The sequence below is a fragment of the Apodemus sylvaticus genome, chromosome 22 (assembly GCF_947179515.1).
Source record: "Apodemus sylvaticus chromosome 22, mApoSyl1.1, whole genome shotgun sequence".
Lineage (NCBI taxonomy): Eukaryota > Metazoa > Chordata > Mammalia > Rodentia > Muridae > Apodemus > Apodemus sylvaticus.
In genome coordinates this window covers 44,217,735-44,231,127 of record NC_067493.1, presented here as the reverse complement: position 1 = coordinate 44,231,127, position 13,393 = coordinate 44,217,735, and the positions used below count along the sequence as shown (strand labels likewise).

The 13,393-nt window shown below is 56.7% G+C and overlaps 1 protein-coding gene across 23 annotated transcripts in view; it reads right to left on the bottom strand.

The window, feature by feature from the left end:
* Ncor2 (nuclear receptor corepressor 2) overlaps positions 1 to 13,393 on the bottom strand; it is a 162,324-nt gene that overhangs the window by 18,006 nt on the left and 130,925 nt on the right. For 13 of the 23 annotated variants that reach the window (XM_052167904.1, XM_052167921.1, XM_052167923.1 and 10 more), the window contains 8 exons: positions 8,814 to 8,934; positions 7,879 to 8,050; positions 5,063 to 5,227; positions 3,872 to 4,008; positions 3,287 to 3,392; positions 3,077 to 3,181; positions 2,851 to 2,948; positions 472 to 622 (listed from right to left, as the gene is read on the bottom strand). In XM_052167904.1, coding sequence (XP_052023864.1) covers positions 472 to 622; positions 2,851 to 2,948; positions 3,077 to 3,181; positions 3,287 to 3,392; positions 3,872 to 4,008; positions 5,063 to 5,227; positions 7,879 to 8,050; positions 8,814 to 8,934 — 1,055 coding nt within the window. The remainder of the gene's footprint in view (positions 1 to 471; positions 623 to 2,850; positions 2,949 to 3,076; positions 3,182 to 3,286; positions 3,393 to 3,871; positions 4,009 to 5,062; positions 5,228 to 7,878; positions 8,051 to 8,813; positions 8,935 to 13,393) is intronic. The other 10 variants (XM_052167909.1, XM_052167922.1, XM_052167927.1 and 7 more) reach the window with 6 other exon arrangements.

Below are 13,393 nucleotides of genomic sequence, written 5' to 3'. Positions count from 1 at the left end.
GTCTCACCAGGGCCAGGATGGTACCTTCAGAGAAGGACCCTGAGCATGAATAAGTCCGCCTCCCTATCTGTAAGGTGGGTAGAACCTGGGCCTAGCCCTCAACCTTCGAGGCTACCACCTCGAAAGTTGGCTACACCAACTCCAAAGGCCCCTGCCTGCCTTCTGCCCTGTCAGAGGACCGAAGTGCAGACGCGCCACAAGGGCTGTCTGGGGACACATGCTGCAGTCTGGTCTTCATGACTCCTAATCAACAAGGGGTTTCCAACACACTCCTGCAGGGGCATCCTGAGCTGGCACGGAGGTATTGTCTGTTAGGTGCTGGCTGCGCCTCAGCCTAGCAAGGTGATTGCTCTCCGTGTTCTTGCTGTCTGTTTCGAGAAGAGACAGCCTGGGAATGGAAAGACAGGGCGACGGGCATAGTGACCCCACCTAACTGCCAGTGCCCCGTGGCCGGTTGCCTGCTGCACTCACCTTCATAGGACAGGACGTGGCCTTTCTTGCCCTCGTAGATGACATGGCCCTTGGGCAGGGTGTCCTCTCGTGCCCGGTCAAGGCGACTTGGGCTGTCCTCACCGACAATCCTGCTGATGGTGCCCTTGTAGAGGACGTCCGCTGGCGTGCCCTACAGGAGTGGAGTGGTAAGCACCCAGGTGTGTGTGTGGACTCCTCACACACCACCCACTCCCCTGCCCCGCGAGACATGCACAGAACACAGGCACATACGTGTAACTTCCCTCCGCACCGTTGCCAATGTCACTCATCCTGGCTTCTAATGCCAGTGCCGCTGCCAACACCCTGCCTCTCACTTGTGGACTCCCAGAGATGCTATCAAGGATACTATCATACTGTTTCATAGAGACAAGGTCTCTCATTCAATAGCTCAGGTTAGCCCGGAACTCGCTATCCCCCTGCTTCAGCCTTCTAAGTGCTGGGACTGCTGGCCTGAGCCACCACGCCAGGCTGAGTGTCAGATAGGGAAACTGAGGTATAGAGTAGTCATGATCATCCAGGGACATTTTCCTGGCCTAGAATTGCCAGCGACTACTGACTCACACCCTCCACCTCTGTCCACGATAACTACCAAACATAACTCTAGATGCTACCTGATGTACCTGTGGACATGTTGGACAAACTAAGAAATACTGATTTAGAGGAGGTAAACTCCCTGCCACAGGAGTTCTCAAACCGACAGCATGCAGTCTCGTGGGACAGTGTTTATTTTAGGTGACTTCTGTGAATGTGACTGGGGCCATTAGCATAGCTTTGGAGCCAGCCCATGGGGGAATAAAAGGAAGGTTCACCCCAACTTGTTGACTGTTGCTATCAAGTCACCCTGCTTTTCTGAGAATTTGCTGGTACACATCTATGCAACGAGGACTCTGACTTGACTCTCAGAGGCACCCAAATCCCGAGCTTGCTCTTCATCTTTTAAAAAAAAGATTTATTTATTTATTATATGTGAATACACTGTAGCTGTCTTCAGACGCACCAGAAGAAGGCATCAGATCCCATTACAGATGGTTGTGAGCCACCATGTGGGTGCTGGGATTTGAACTCAGGACCTTTGGAAGAGCAGTCAGTGCTCTTATCCACTGAGCCATCTCTCCAGCCCCCTCTCTCTTCATTTATGATCTCAGGAACAGATTCAATGATGTGCACCAGGCTTTTGTCTCCTTGGGGCTTGCTTGCCCTGTTGAGTGGTCCCCGCGGGGCAGGAGCAGACTGGGAGAACGGGGTGATTTCTGGGTGCGTTGGGAAAAGTCTTCTGAAATGGCTGACAGTTGCTTGCCAGGCCAGGTATATGGTAAGAAAGGGCAGGCAGGCTCCGAAGGAAAGGGAGGTATTGCTGTTTGGGGCTCTGGGCCTGGAGGGGCTGGCTTCTGATGACAGAAATGCAGCCAGGCCGTGGTTCGGCTCTGTACAGCCCACTGGACAAAATCCAAAGGACACGGGGAGCCACTGTGGGCCGCGTGCAGGCTGTTCCAAGACCCAGTGCACCCAGGGACACGGGGCTGCATGGTCTTGGGCTCCAGGGCAGCCACACAACAGTGGGGCGTGTGATCTCCGCCTGACACCCATATGGGTCACATCAGTGCCTAGGTCACTATCCCACACAGACTGGCCCTGGAGTGCTGACCTCGCTCTCCACAAGCCCTACAGGGTGGAGAGGGATCCGCAGCCTTTGAGGGCCTGCATCCCTGAGCACCTGGCCACCGATGCTCTGCATGCCAACCTCGCACCTTAGAGCTCCTAGGAATAACTATCCTAGAAATATTTCTGTCAGAGGGGAAACTGAGTCAGGGAGGACTGCAGAAGGCTATGGCTAAATTTCCCCTCCAGCTACAGTGCTGCCCTTAAAAGCCCAGGATTTTCTGGGAAAGCCTGCGGCAGGAAGTTTGTCCCCTATAGTGAGTCAAAGGGACACTGGTGAGGAGCCCTGTGACTGGAAGTCTGCTGGATTCATGCTTGGCTACACACAATGGGCACTAAGCCTGGCAGCCACCACTGGCTCATGCCTACGGACTGGTGCTACGTCAAGAGCCAGCTGCCACCCCTGCTCCCTCTACTTCTTCTGGCCATGGTAACAGGTCACACTTCCTTCTTCCTGGCCCTGGTGACTTTCTCAGTCCAGACACTTTATGATACACTGTGACTCCTGACAGTCTGGTCACGGGCCTGGCCATCCCTATCTGTGATCGGTCTCTGCCACACCTGCCAGTGACACAGGGCCTGGCCCCATACAGCACAGTGAGTGACCACTCAGCTGTCTCTAGTCGCCCTGGAGGTCCCCTCAGCCCATCCCAACCCACCCAGCATGCCTGCCCGCACTACCCTGCCCCCAGCACCTACGTGGGTGATAGAGCCTCGGTAGCTGGGGCCGTCTGCAGCCCGGGTACTGGGGAGGCCCTTGGTGATGCTTCCACTGGCAGTGGAGCCCAGAGCTGTCCCTGGAAGACAAAAGACACTGCTCTTAGGACGTCACGTCTGAAAGCCACCCAACTGTGCCTCCTGGTGGTCCCTCTTGGAAGTGGGCTCTCAGGCTCTCTAGAAGTGAAGGTGATCGGGCTAGCCTTACCTCTCAGCACGGAGGTCTCCTGAGCAGTGGGCACTCCCAGACTTTCAGGTGGCCCAGCCTGACCCCGAGGGGACAACTGTTCCTGCTTCACTCCACTGAAGGGGGCTGGGGGTGGGCGAGAGGGTACAGAGGTCTCAGGCTGCCCCTCCCACTAGGGACTGGCCACCCCTTGTCACAGGCAGGAGGAAACAAGGGGTCATGGGAACTCACCCAGCTTCTTAGGGTCCACAGCAAGGGGAAGCCCCATGGTGAGAGGGCCCATGGGGGCCTTGGCGTGCTCGGAGTGGGGCACTCGAAGCTGGACGGACATTCCCTGCTGGGGCGAGGAGACAGATCACAAGCAGATTCAGACACAGGGAGAGCCCCGCTATGGACTTAAAGATATGCAGCTCAGAGACGGGGCTGCCAGCCCTCCCAGCTGGAGGACCGTGGACAGGCCAACAGTTGCCCGAGGCCAGTGCCCACATAGAGGACACAGTGTGACTGCTTCACACACCACGTGGTAAGGGTAGGTAGGATGCGGAGGTGACCAAGGGCTCATGACGTGACACTCGACAGCCCGCAGCAGCTGCAGCTCCCACCCTCCCTCTAAGAGAGGATGAACTGAGGCCTACAGACGCTGAGTCACCTGCCTGAGGCAGTGGAACGCACAGCCTGTGATCCACGTAGCCCCATAGGCTGGCCCAAGTAGCAGGGATGAGTCCAGCCAGCTCCCACCCGGCGCCACCCCTGGAAACATCCCATGGCTCCAAAAGGCTCCCTGTGATGGAAAGACCCAGTCCAAGAGGCACTCACCTGGGAGATGGCACCCAGCTGCCTCTCGAGTACACCGGGATGCTTGGCAGAGGAGATGAGGGGCGGGGGGTTAGAGATGGGGGGACGTGGCAGGACAGGCCGGGCACTGTCGTGAAGGCCCAGAGGCAGTGGGTGACCTGCAAGGAAACAGGAAGTGTATACTGGGGACTCCTCCACACGATTCTGCTTCAGTGACCCGAGCACTCCATGGGATCCCTGAGGCCTGGATCCTCCACCCCTGCCCCATCACCTCCCGATCCACATCCAAGCCTCTAGCCAGCACCCCAATTTCCACCCCCTCCCTAGATTCTATTCTCCTCACAGGGGCCAAAGGGATCTTTCCCAGAGTGAGCAGGCCATCCCTGTCTTCAGGAGAGTCACCTCTGGCATGGATTTCAGTGGCATGTGACTAGGGATCCCTGGGTCACTGGATAGTAATTTCCTGCTGTGACAGTTTGCTCTGGTGCCTCAAGTGCCCCGACTCTTTCTTGCTTTTGGCCCCCACATGCTACACTGTCCTTCTGCCTGGCACGCCTTTCCCTGTCCTCCAAGCTCTGTTAGCACACTTGCCCAACAGGGCCAGCTCTACCTGGGCCAGCCACTGCTGCCGCTGGTTACTGTGGCCCCTGGCTGCACCATCAAGAATAGAAAACCTAGCCGGGCGGTGGTGGCGCACACCTGTAATCCCAGCACTTGGGAGGCAGAGCCAGGCGGATTTCTGAGTTCGAGGCCAGCCTGGTCTACAGTGTGAGTTCCAGGACAGCCAGGGCTACACAGAGAAACCCTGTCTTGAAAAAAAAAAAAAAAAAAAAACAAAAACAAAAAACAACAACAACAAAAAAAAACAAAGAATAGAAAACCTAGGTAGCTTCCCCAAAAGAGTCTCACAGCATCTGTCAATCAGGATTGCCTACCCCGCCCTCCAATGACCATCATCCTGTTAGTCACTGGTGGAAAATCTCTCCCATGCCAGACCCCCCACTTCCAGCTCAAGTACCTCCCATGGCTGCTTATGGCCACCACAGGTAGCGTGTGGAAGCTTTCCCAAGTCTCAGAAGGCGGCCAGCTTCACAGTGCTGAGCAGAACTTCCCGCCAAGGTCTCACTGACCAGCACCATGCAGCCCTGCGCCAGCGCAAAGAGCTGGTTGCCCACTGACTGCACAAACCTAATCAGTGTGCCACCCACTCACCGGGGGGTGTGTAGGAGAAGGCAGAGGGGTCTGCGGTGTGTGGAGAGGTCTTGATCACCTCTCGTGGAGGGATGGGGAAGGGCAGGCCCGATGTCCAGCGTGGGGGCTCAGTAGGTAGCTTTGGGCCCTCAGTTGGGAAGGCTGGAAAGAATGCGGGTTTCTCTGCTAAAAGAGGGTTAAGAGGAAAGAGTTAAGGCGGGCACTCAGGGAGGGCTCTGCCATCTCCATAAATTCCAACCCTCATGGGCCAGCTATGACAAGAAGGGCCCTGGGACATGTCAGCAGAGGTGTGCCACTATGTCCCCACGATACCTGCTTGGGATGGGACTGGCTCATGGCTAGGCCCACAGGGACAGGCACAACAGAGGGCATGTGTCAGAGGGATAATCTTTGCTTCACGGTTCTCCACAGAATGCCACCAGGTAGGTGGCCAGGACCAAGAGTGCTGGGTCAGGCTTGGTGACCTCCTTGGCTGCATGTATGCCAACGGATGTGGCTGTAGCACTCCATTGTGTGGATGGGCACAGGGCACAGGCAGTCTGTGTGCTAGCCATCAGCTATGCCAGTCAGTAGGCTGAGCTCCAGCCAGGCCTTGATGAGCCTGCATGCTACACTGAGGACAGTGACCAGACCCGTTGGATGAGGTCTCTTCGGTCACCAGCCAAATGTAGCCATGTCTGGATTGGAGCCCGTGTGGCCACAAACAACAGCAAAAGGTAGCACTCTTTCGCATGCCACAGCCCGTTTGTTCCTTCACCCTCCAGATGGGAACATGAAGTCCCCAGCTGCTGAGTGCAGGGGAGACCCGAGAGCACAGGCCCAGATCCCCTGTGTGAGGCTAGCACTCACTGAGGCTCCATGAGCATTCACTTTAGCTGCGATCTGTTCTGAGCTGCAAGCCTTGGCTGGATACATTCTGGGGATCACCACCGACCCAGAAATCGTGAAGGCCCTGGCCTTGGAACCGGAACCGACAGCTACATGTTTCACAGATCACCTCCACACAGCCCTAGGCTGTCCTGAAGGAAAGCTAGAGCGTAAGCAGAGGCCCACGTGGCCAGACTCCACATCTCTCCTTTACAGGAGACCAAACTCCCCCTGAACTCATGCCCTGAAGAGGTCACGCTGGCCCATCAAAGTAACCCATGTGGTATTCGCATTCTTAACCTACAGGGCTTGCTATGAACCAGGAAGTTCAAACACCTGGTGCTGTGTCGCAGTGTGCACCTTGGCTGCCCCATCCAGCGTGGCTCTGGAGAGCTGGGGACAGAGAGGAAGTCTCAGGCTGGAAGGAAATGGGGTCAGACTCAGCCAATGCAGGCAGGTGGCCGAGAGCCAGGGCGGACAACCTGTTCCTCCAGCCGGGCCTGGGGATCCCAAGGGACCTGCCTGGCCTGGAAGCTCCCTGTTGGAGCCAGGACAGAGAAGGCTGGCTTCCTGCATGCTGGGTTCATGTGTCCCCTGGGGAGCAGAACTGTGGCCAGACCACGTGAGAGACAGAGCCTGATAGAGCCTGTCGCCAGGTGCAATGTTCCCCAGGGAGGAGTCTAGGAAACAACGTAGCACTGGCCACATGGATGGGCCCAGAACCAGCCTCAGGGACCATGGACTGCTGGCTCTTTTCCCAGGGACTGGGGCCTAGGGCCCGACTCAGCAGGACCTGGCTGGCCCTGGGTGGCTCCGGCCCCACTCAGCCACAGCTGCCTGGCCAGAGCCAGACCGACACCTTTCCCCTCTTCCCCTTACTGTCATCCCAGGCTGTCATCTTGAGTCGGGGTGGCTTCTCACCACACACTGTGCTCTATATACCTGGCCCCTTAAAGTCCACCCCTTTTTGCAGTGTGCTCCGGCCCCAGCTCCAACAAGACACCCCTGCCCTCATCCCCCAGGGGTCATCATTAGGTCCCGCCGGCTTGGCCGCAGGGACAAACTCAAGCCTCCCCCTTCCTCCCACTTCCAAGGCCACCTGTCAAGTCCAGGCTGCCCTAGAGCTGTTGGGAGGAGCACCTCAGCCCGCCTCCCACCCTTGCCCTACTCCCTTCTGCCCTTTCTCAACAAGAATCAGACACTGATTTTTCCCCCAAGACCCTAATCTGATGACAGGCCCCTCCCAAAGCAAACTGTCACTCAAAACTGTTCTACACAATTTCCTCCCTCTCTGACTTCCTCCCACTCCCCGTCCCTGAAGGGCCTTTCCCTGTCCTCTCTTCTCCGTACCAGATCCCTGTCCGACACACAGCCCACGTGTGCCTGCCCTGCCCTGCCCCCGCCCCGACCTACTTGTTTCTCACGCCTGCCAAGCACTAAGTTAGGCAGAGCCTTTACCCCCTCCCTCTGACAACCCCCTGCTCAGAAGCACCAATGGGCAAAGACCATGGCGCCCTGGCAGACACTGCCCACTAACGCACAGGAGGCTCTGTGCTGCCGATGAAGAGCTGTTGGCAGTGGGCAGGCCAGGTGTTAGCCAGAAAGAAAGGCTAGCCAGTCCAGTTCAGGTCAGACCTGCTGTCCATCTAAGACAGTGTGACCTGTATTGCACCCTCAGGGAGCCCAAAGGTCACATAGGACCTGATTCACACCAAAGGAGAAGCTGGCTTACATGTATGTTTGCACACATGCTCACAGACAGACAGACAGACAGACAGACACACCCCACACACACCCAACACTAGACTGCTCTGGTTTCTCAAGAGCCCCCAGCCGGAGCTGCTTCTGGAGATCTGTCAATCTGCTGCTGTAACAATGTATCCTCTCAGCCCGGCCCTGCTGACACAACAGAGAAGAGGGGGGCAGGGGGAGGGCGCCCCAACACTCACCCTCTTTTTCAGCAGGAGGCACTGGGCTCCTGCACTTGCCACGTGGACTTCCTCCCGACTGCTGAGACACGTCACCCTCTGGCTGTAGGTGCTGCGTGGGTGGAGGCACAGGGGGAGCCGGCTTTGGGGGTACTGTGTCCTCCCGGGGGGGCTCATGGACCTTGGTGACCTGCTGGGGGGCATGGGGCAGGCATGAACATCCAGGCCCCATGTCAGAGACTGACAGGTTGGGAAGTGGCCTCGTGGCCAGTACAAAAGGCAGCCACACCCCACTTAAAGCCCTGTGTGGAGGCAGAGCCTGAATATAAGGCATAGGGGTCATCACTGCCAAAGAAGGGCCTCTTTCCGACGCCCAGAGCCAAGCGGGTGCTAGGACCCACTACCGCCTACTCCACCCCAGCCCCCGCCCCAATCACTAGGAATCAGGAAAAAGAAGAAGTAGCTATGTGGGATTTGGGGAGCTAGCGGTGAAACCAGACACACGTCCGACACTTAAGCTTGACAGACAGGCCAGTTTGGATCTCCACAAACTCTTGCCTTCAATGGAAAGGCCCAAACTAAATCTCAAAAGGGAAATGGTTGAAATGTCTAGAGAGCCTTTAGAAAACAGGGAGCTCCCAAGGGTCCCAAAGACAGACCTGAAAGGGCCTGGACATTAGTTGACTGAGGTGTCGTTGTGTCTGGGGGCTTGTTGGCCACAGCTGCCTGGTCTGGGGCGTGGGGGAACCTCTGGGGAGCGACTGCTCAGACCAGCCTTCCTGATCTTCCAACTCCTCCCAGACCTGCCTATCACCAGTCCCGTGTACACATCTCCATCTCTGGGAGCCGCTAGCCTGGAGAAGAGCCTCCCTCCCCAGGCAAAGCTCCAACCAGCAGGGCTGATCACACAGGAAACCAAATCCAAGGTGGGCTGCCTAGATGTGGGGTTCACTCACAATTGGGGGGATGGCGGCCGCTCGCTGCTTCAGCTGCTTCAGATCCAGCGGCTTCTGGGGCGAGGTACTGGCCCGGGGATCTCCGGCTGGGGTAAGGAGGCTGGGCCTTGGTGACAGCAGCCTGGGGAGGGACAAGCGTCAGGTCAGGATGGAGCATCAGCCACAGGCTGTTGAAGGACCTTCCTGGGAAAGGGGGCTGGGGCGGTCCTGCCTCCATGGCTTCTCCTTCAAGTCCTGGATGGTGGGGCCCGCTAGGGAGGTCCTTAGCAGAGCCCAGGTGTCCCAGCCAACACACTCTGCTGGGTAGCCGCACTCCTCTGGCCCACACAATCCACTGCTCCAAGATGGCCTCAGGGCAAAGAGGACAGCTGAAAAGACCTAACTGGGCGCCGAGGCTATGCAGGCCCTCAGGGAGTGGCCGGGAGGCCACAAACTCAACCGGATCAGGGTGGAGAAACACGGAGAGATTCCTTGGAGATTATTTTTGTCTCAAACCCAGAGGAAGAGCCGGCTGGGTCCTGGGATGGAGCAGATGACTCTACGACCTGGAGCCTCTGTGTATGGGGTGCAAATCTGTCTCTAGGCTCCTGGGGGATGAAGGGGGTGGGCAACTTTCGTGACCTCAATGATGGGGACTGAGCTATGGGTACAGCCCTAGAATTTGGACAGGGGAGAAATCTCGGGAAGGTCCTTGGAAACGCCCTGGGTACTGAGACCACCCTGGTTCAAGGCACAGGAAGCCACGTAAGCTGGAGCGTCAGCCTTTGGGGCGAGGACTCCTGACAGCTAGGGACCACAGGGGACACAGCAGAAGAGCGCCTGCCTCCTTCAGCCGATGGAGGGGCACAGACTCTGCTGCGGCAGAAGTATGTGTGTGACAGGCCCTGCGGGTAGCAGCTTGCTGCCCGCATCTGCCACACGCTCAACCATGCAGAGAGAGCAGACAGGACGCCTGCTGGAGGAAGCTGCCTGAGGCCATGGGGGGGGACAGGAAGAACAGGCCACCCTGACTCCGCCATCCCTGTCCCACCTGTCCATGGCAGAGCCTCCTCGGCCGCCACCCTCACCAGATCTCACGCACTTCCATCTGCCCCGCCCTCCCTTGGCCATTTCTCTCCCTTCCATTCTTTCTTTTTGGTTTTTCGAGACAGGGTCTCTCTGTGTAGCCCTGGCTGTCCTGGAACTCACTCTGTAGACCAGGCTGGCCTCGAACTCAGAGATTTGCCTCCCAAGGGCTGGGATCAAAGGTGCGTGCTATCATGAGTGGCTGCCCCTAGCCATTTTTATGACTAGCTTGGATAAGCTTAAATTGAAATAAAATACTACACAGGCTTTGAAAATCTCCTCAGAAGGTCACGCCCAGGTTGGATGGCTTGGTGTGGCATCTGTCATTTCACCATTGGAGAGTCTGGGCATGGAGATTCTACAAGCTCAAGGCCGACCTGGGCTACATAGTGAATTTCACTTAGGAAACATCAAAAGCAAAACAAGACTTCCCCACTAACCCGACACTGAGTGAACCATTCTCAAGAGAAATGAAGATGCTCACCACAGAGAAACCAGCTTGCGAGTGTTCTCAGCAAACTACTTACGTCACACAGATACCCACAGACAGATGCTGAAGGAACGAACACACAAGGTAAGGAAGGGGGCTGCCATCCAGGTCACGGGGCCCTAACCCTCGCCCTACAATGCAGTGCCACACAAGAGAGGCTAGACAGAGTGGCACACGCCCTGCTCCCTTCACAGGACATTGAACCATTCCCATTAGTGGATACCCACAGCTGGGAAGGCCGTGGGGTCTCCCCTGGGGTGATGGCGTGGTCTGTAATGACACTATGAGACACTGAAAACTCCCGATGTCACAAGACTGCATGCACAAGTGAATTACATCTCTCTAGAGCCACCAAGAGAAGGTGTGCTGTGATGGAGGGGCCACTGGTACAGCAATAAATCCGGGGAGTACTGTCACCCCACCCCCATCTGGGTAGCAGCACTGAGTGGCAGCAAGTTTCTGGCTGAACCCTGACTTTTGTGTGTATGCAAATACGACTGCAGGGATCCAAACTACATTTCTAGTATGGCGCACGCCTGGGAACTAATGCGCCGCAATTTCCCCATTCTCTCCAGGCAGGCCTAAAGCTAGAACAATATCCTAAAGCTGGAGAGATGGCGCTGTGGTAAAGAGCAGAGACCCATGAGGTGGCTCAGCACCTGATGCCCTCTCCTGGCCTCTTTCCTCTGGCCTCTGTGGTCACCGCACAAGAATGTGGCACACAAACACTTGGGCAGGTGTACAAACACACACAAACAAAGGAGCAGGAGCGGTGGCTCAGGGGTACTACTCTTGCAGAGGACAGAAGCCACACCGGGTGGCTTATAACTGCCTAAAACTTGTTCTCTGGGGGATCAGATGGCCTTGTTCCTCCCGTTCCTCTGCAGACACCGGCACACATGTGCGCATACTCATGCACAGGCACATAATTAAAAACAATAATAAAAAAGCTTTGATCTCTGGCCTTCACAGAACTCGAGACCAAAACCCCACAGGTCACTGGACCCCTAGCGATAGACCTTTGAGAAGCACTGACCGTCAGCTCAGAGGCCACAGGGCCTTTGTCCTACCTGGCTCCCCCTGTGCTCAGACCTCCTCTCCGCACTAAGAGCAGTGACCATCCTCAAGGGTTGCCTGCTTTGAGTCACACATACCACCCACATGTCTCATGAGCGATAACGCCTTTCTTCTCTTCAGCGCCAGAGCACTGAGGAATCGGGGCCCTGCTGGTCCTGCATCTGGTATCCCAGGCTTCACTTACTCTGCCCTGCCTCCAGCCTCCACAGTGTGGCTGGTGAAGGTGGTAAGCTTCCCACCAGGAAGTGCCCTCATGAAGCCCCAGGTGGGCCCCAGGGCAGGGAAGGTGTCCTGAGTCCCAGCCTAGGAGCTAGACAGCAAGCAGCCACCAAGCACCAGGGAGGGAAGGAAACTACTGACAGAGCTACTACGGGAGAAGAGAGCTGGAAGCGAGAGGCCTCAGCCTGACCAGAGCCTACAGATAGTCTGAGGAACAGACTGGTACTCAGGTGGCACCCCACTCCCGGCTCTGCGGCCTATGAGTCTACCATCCAGAGGGCCAGGCCAGAGCCACCTGTGGCTTTGTGGCAATCTCTCAGGAGAGACCCTGGTGGCACTGAAGCTGCTATGGGCCCTGTGTCCTGCTGTGCCTATCAGGCAAGAAGCTGAAGACACTGGGGCCCTCAGAAACCTGCTGGCCACCTTCTGCTTGTCCAGGGCCATCTGTTGTCCACCTGACCCATGTGGGCCCTACCAGTGGGATCCTCAGGGAAAACAGAAGGTCTACAAAGCATCCATTTCAAATCCACCAGCCCTGAGGGGAGACGGGAGTCAGGGGAAGCAGGAAGGGCCTGTGTGGGCCGGTCTGAAGGTCATGGTCTCCTCCCTTGCTCTGCTGGAATTTTTCAGAGACTTGAGGGGAGAGAAAACAGACTCTGCTGTTTGCAGTCAAAATAAACACTGCACACTGCCTCATCACAAAACAACTGCGGCTGCCCAGAGGTGGGTGGGGCTGTCCAGATGTGATCAGGGAGAGGTTTCCAGACCTGCCCTGGAGTACCCAGATGGTCCCACCTAAAACATGGTGTGTCCCTGGTAGGGAGCATGCTGTGCCAATCAGAATGCTCCACAGATCAGCTACCCCCTCAGAGATAAGCTGGGGCAACATGCAGTGTCTGGGCCCTGGGTGACATCATCTCAATCACTGGCCCAGCACTGGAACAATCTGTCTCACTGGGACCCCCTCAGCCACGGCCTGGTCCTTGCAGACAGCAGTCTTCATGTCTTAACACCCCGGGAACTCATACAATGGCCTGAAGTGGTCCCCACTGCGTGCACGGGGCTGGCTCCTAGCCATGGGCTTTGCATCCTCCGTTCTCACCATAGAAGGGAAGAACTAGATCCCTGCATCCCAGACCTAACTCTAGGCCCCAGTGTGTGACACCACGCTGATGTAGTCATGGGAGACTGGCAACCTTCAAGGAAGCAGTAATTTAAACAGAGAGGTACAAGGGAACCTAATGTCCACGGAGGCGAAGATCAGAGCGCTGTGTCTATAAGCTGAGGCAGGGAAAGATGACACACAGAAACTTCCCAGGTTGGATTATGGGTGACTCTGGGACACCTGGATCTGGACCTTCTACCTCCAACTACGCGGCTATGTCACGCCACGTCACCTGGCCTGCATCACAGCTGGAGGACTCATTTCTCCCTGAAGCCTTCTATGGCTGCCTCCCTTCCAGATCGCAGCTCCAGGTTGCCCCAAGTGGGCCTTCCTTCCACTGTTCCCTTCTAGAATGAAGGCCCTGGCAGCAATCTGAGTAACAATGTCCCCATAGGACCACCAAGGAGTGACACTATTTGAAAGTACTATGAGGTGTGGCCTTGGAGGGAGCGGGCTTTGAGGTTTCAAAAGCCCAAATCAGGCTCAGTATCAGTGTGCACATAGCTCTTCTCCTCCCTCCCTTCCTCCCTCCCTCCCTCCCTCCCTCCCTCCCCCCCCCCCACC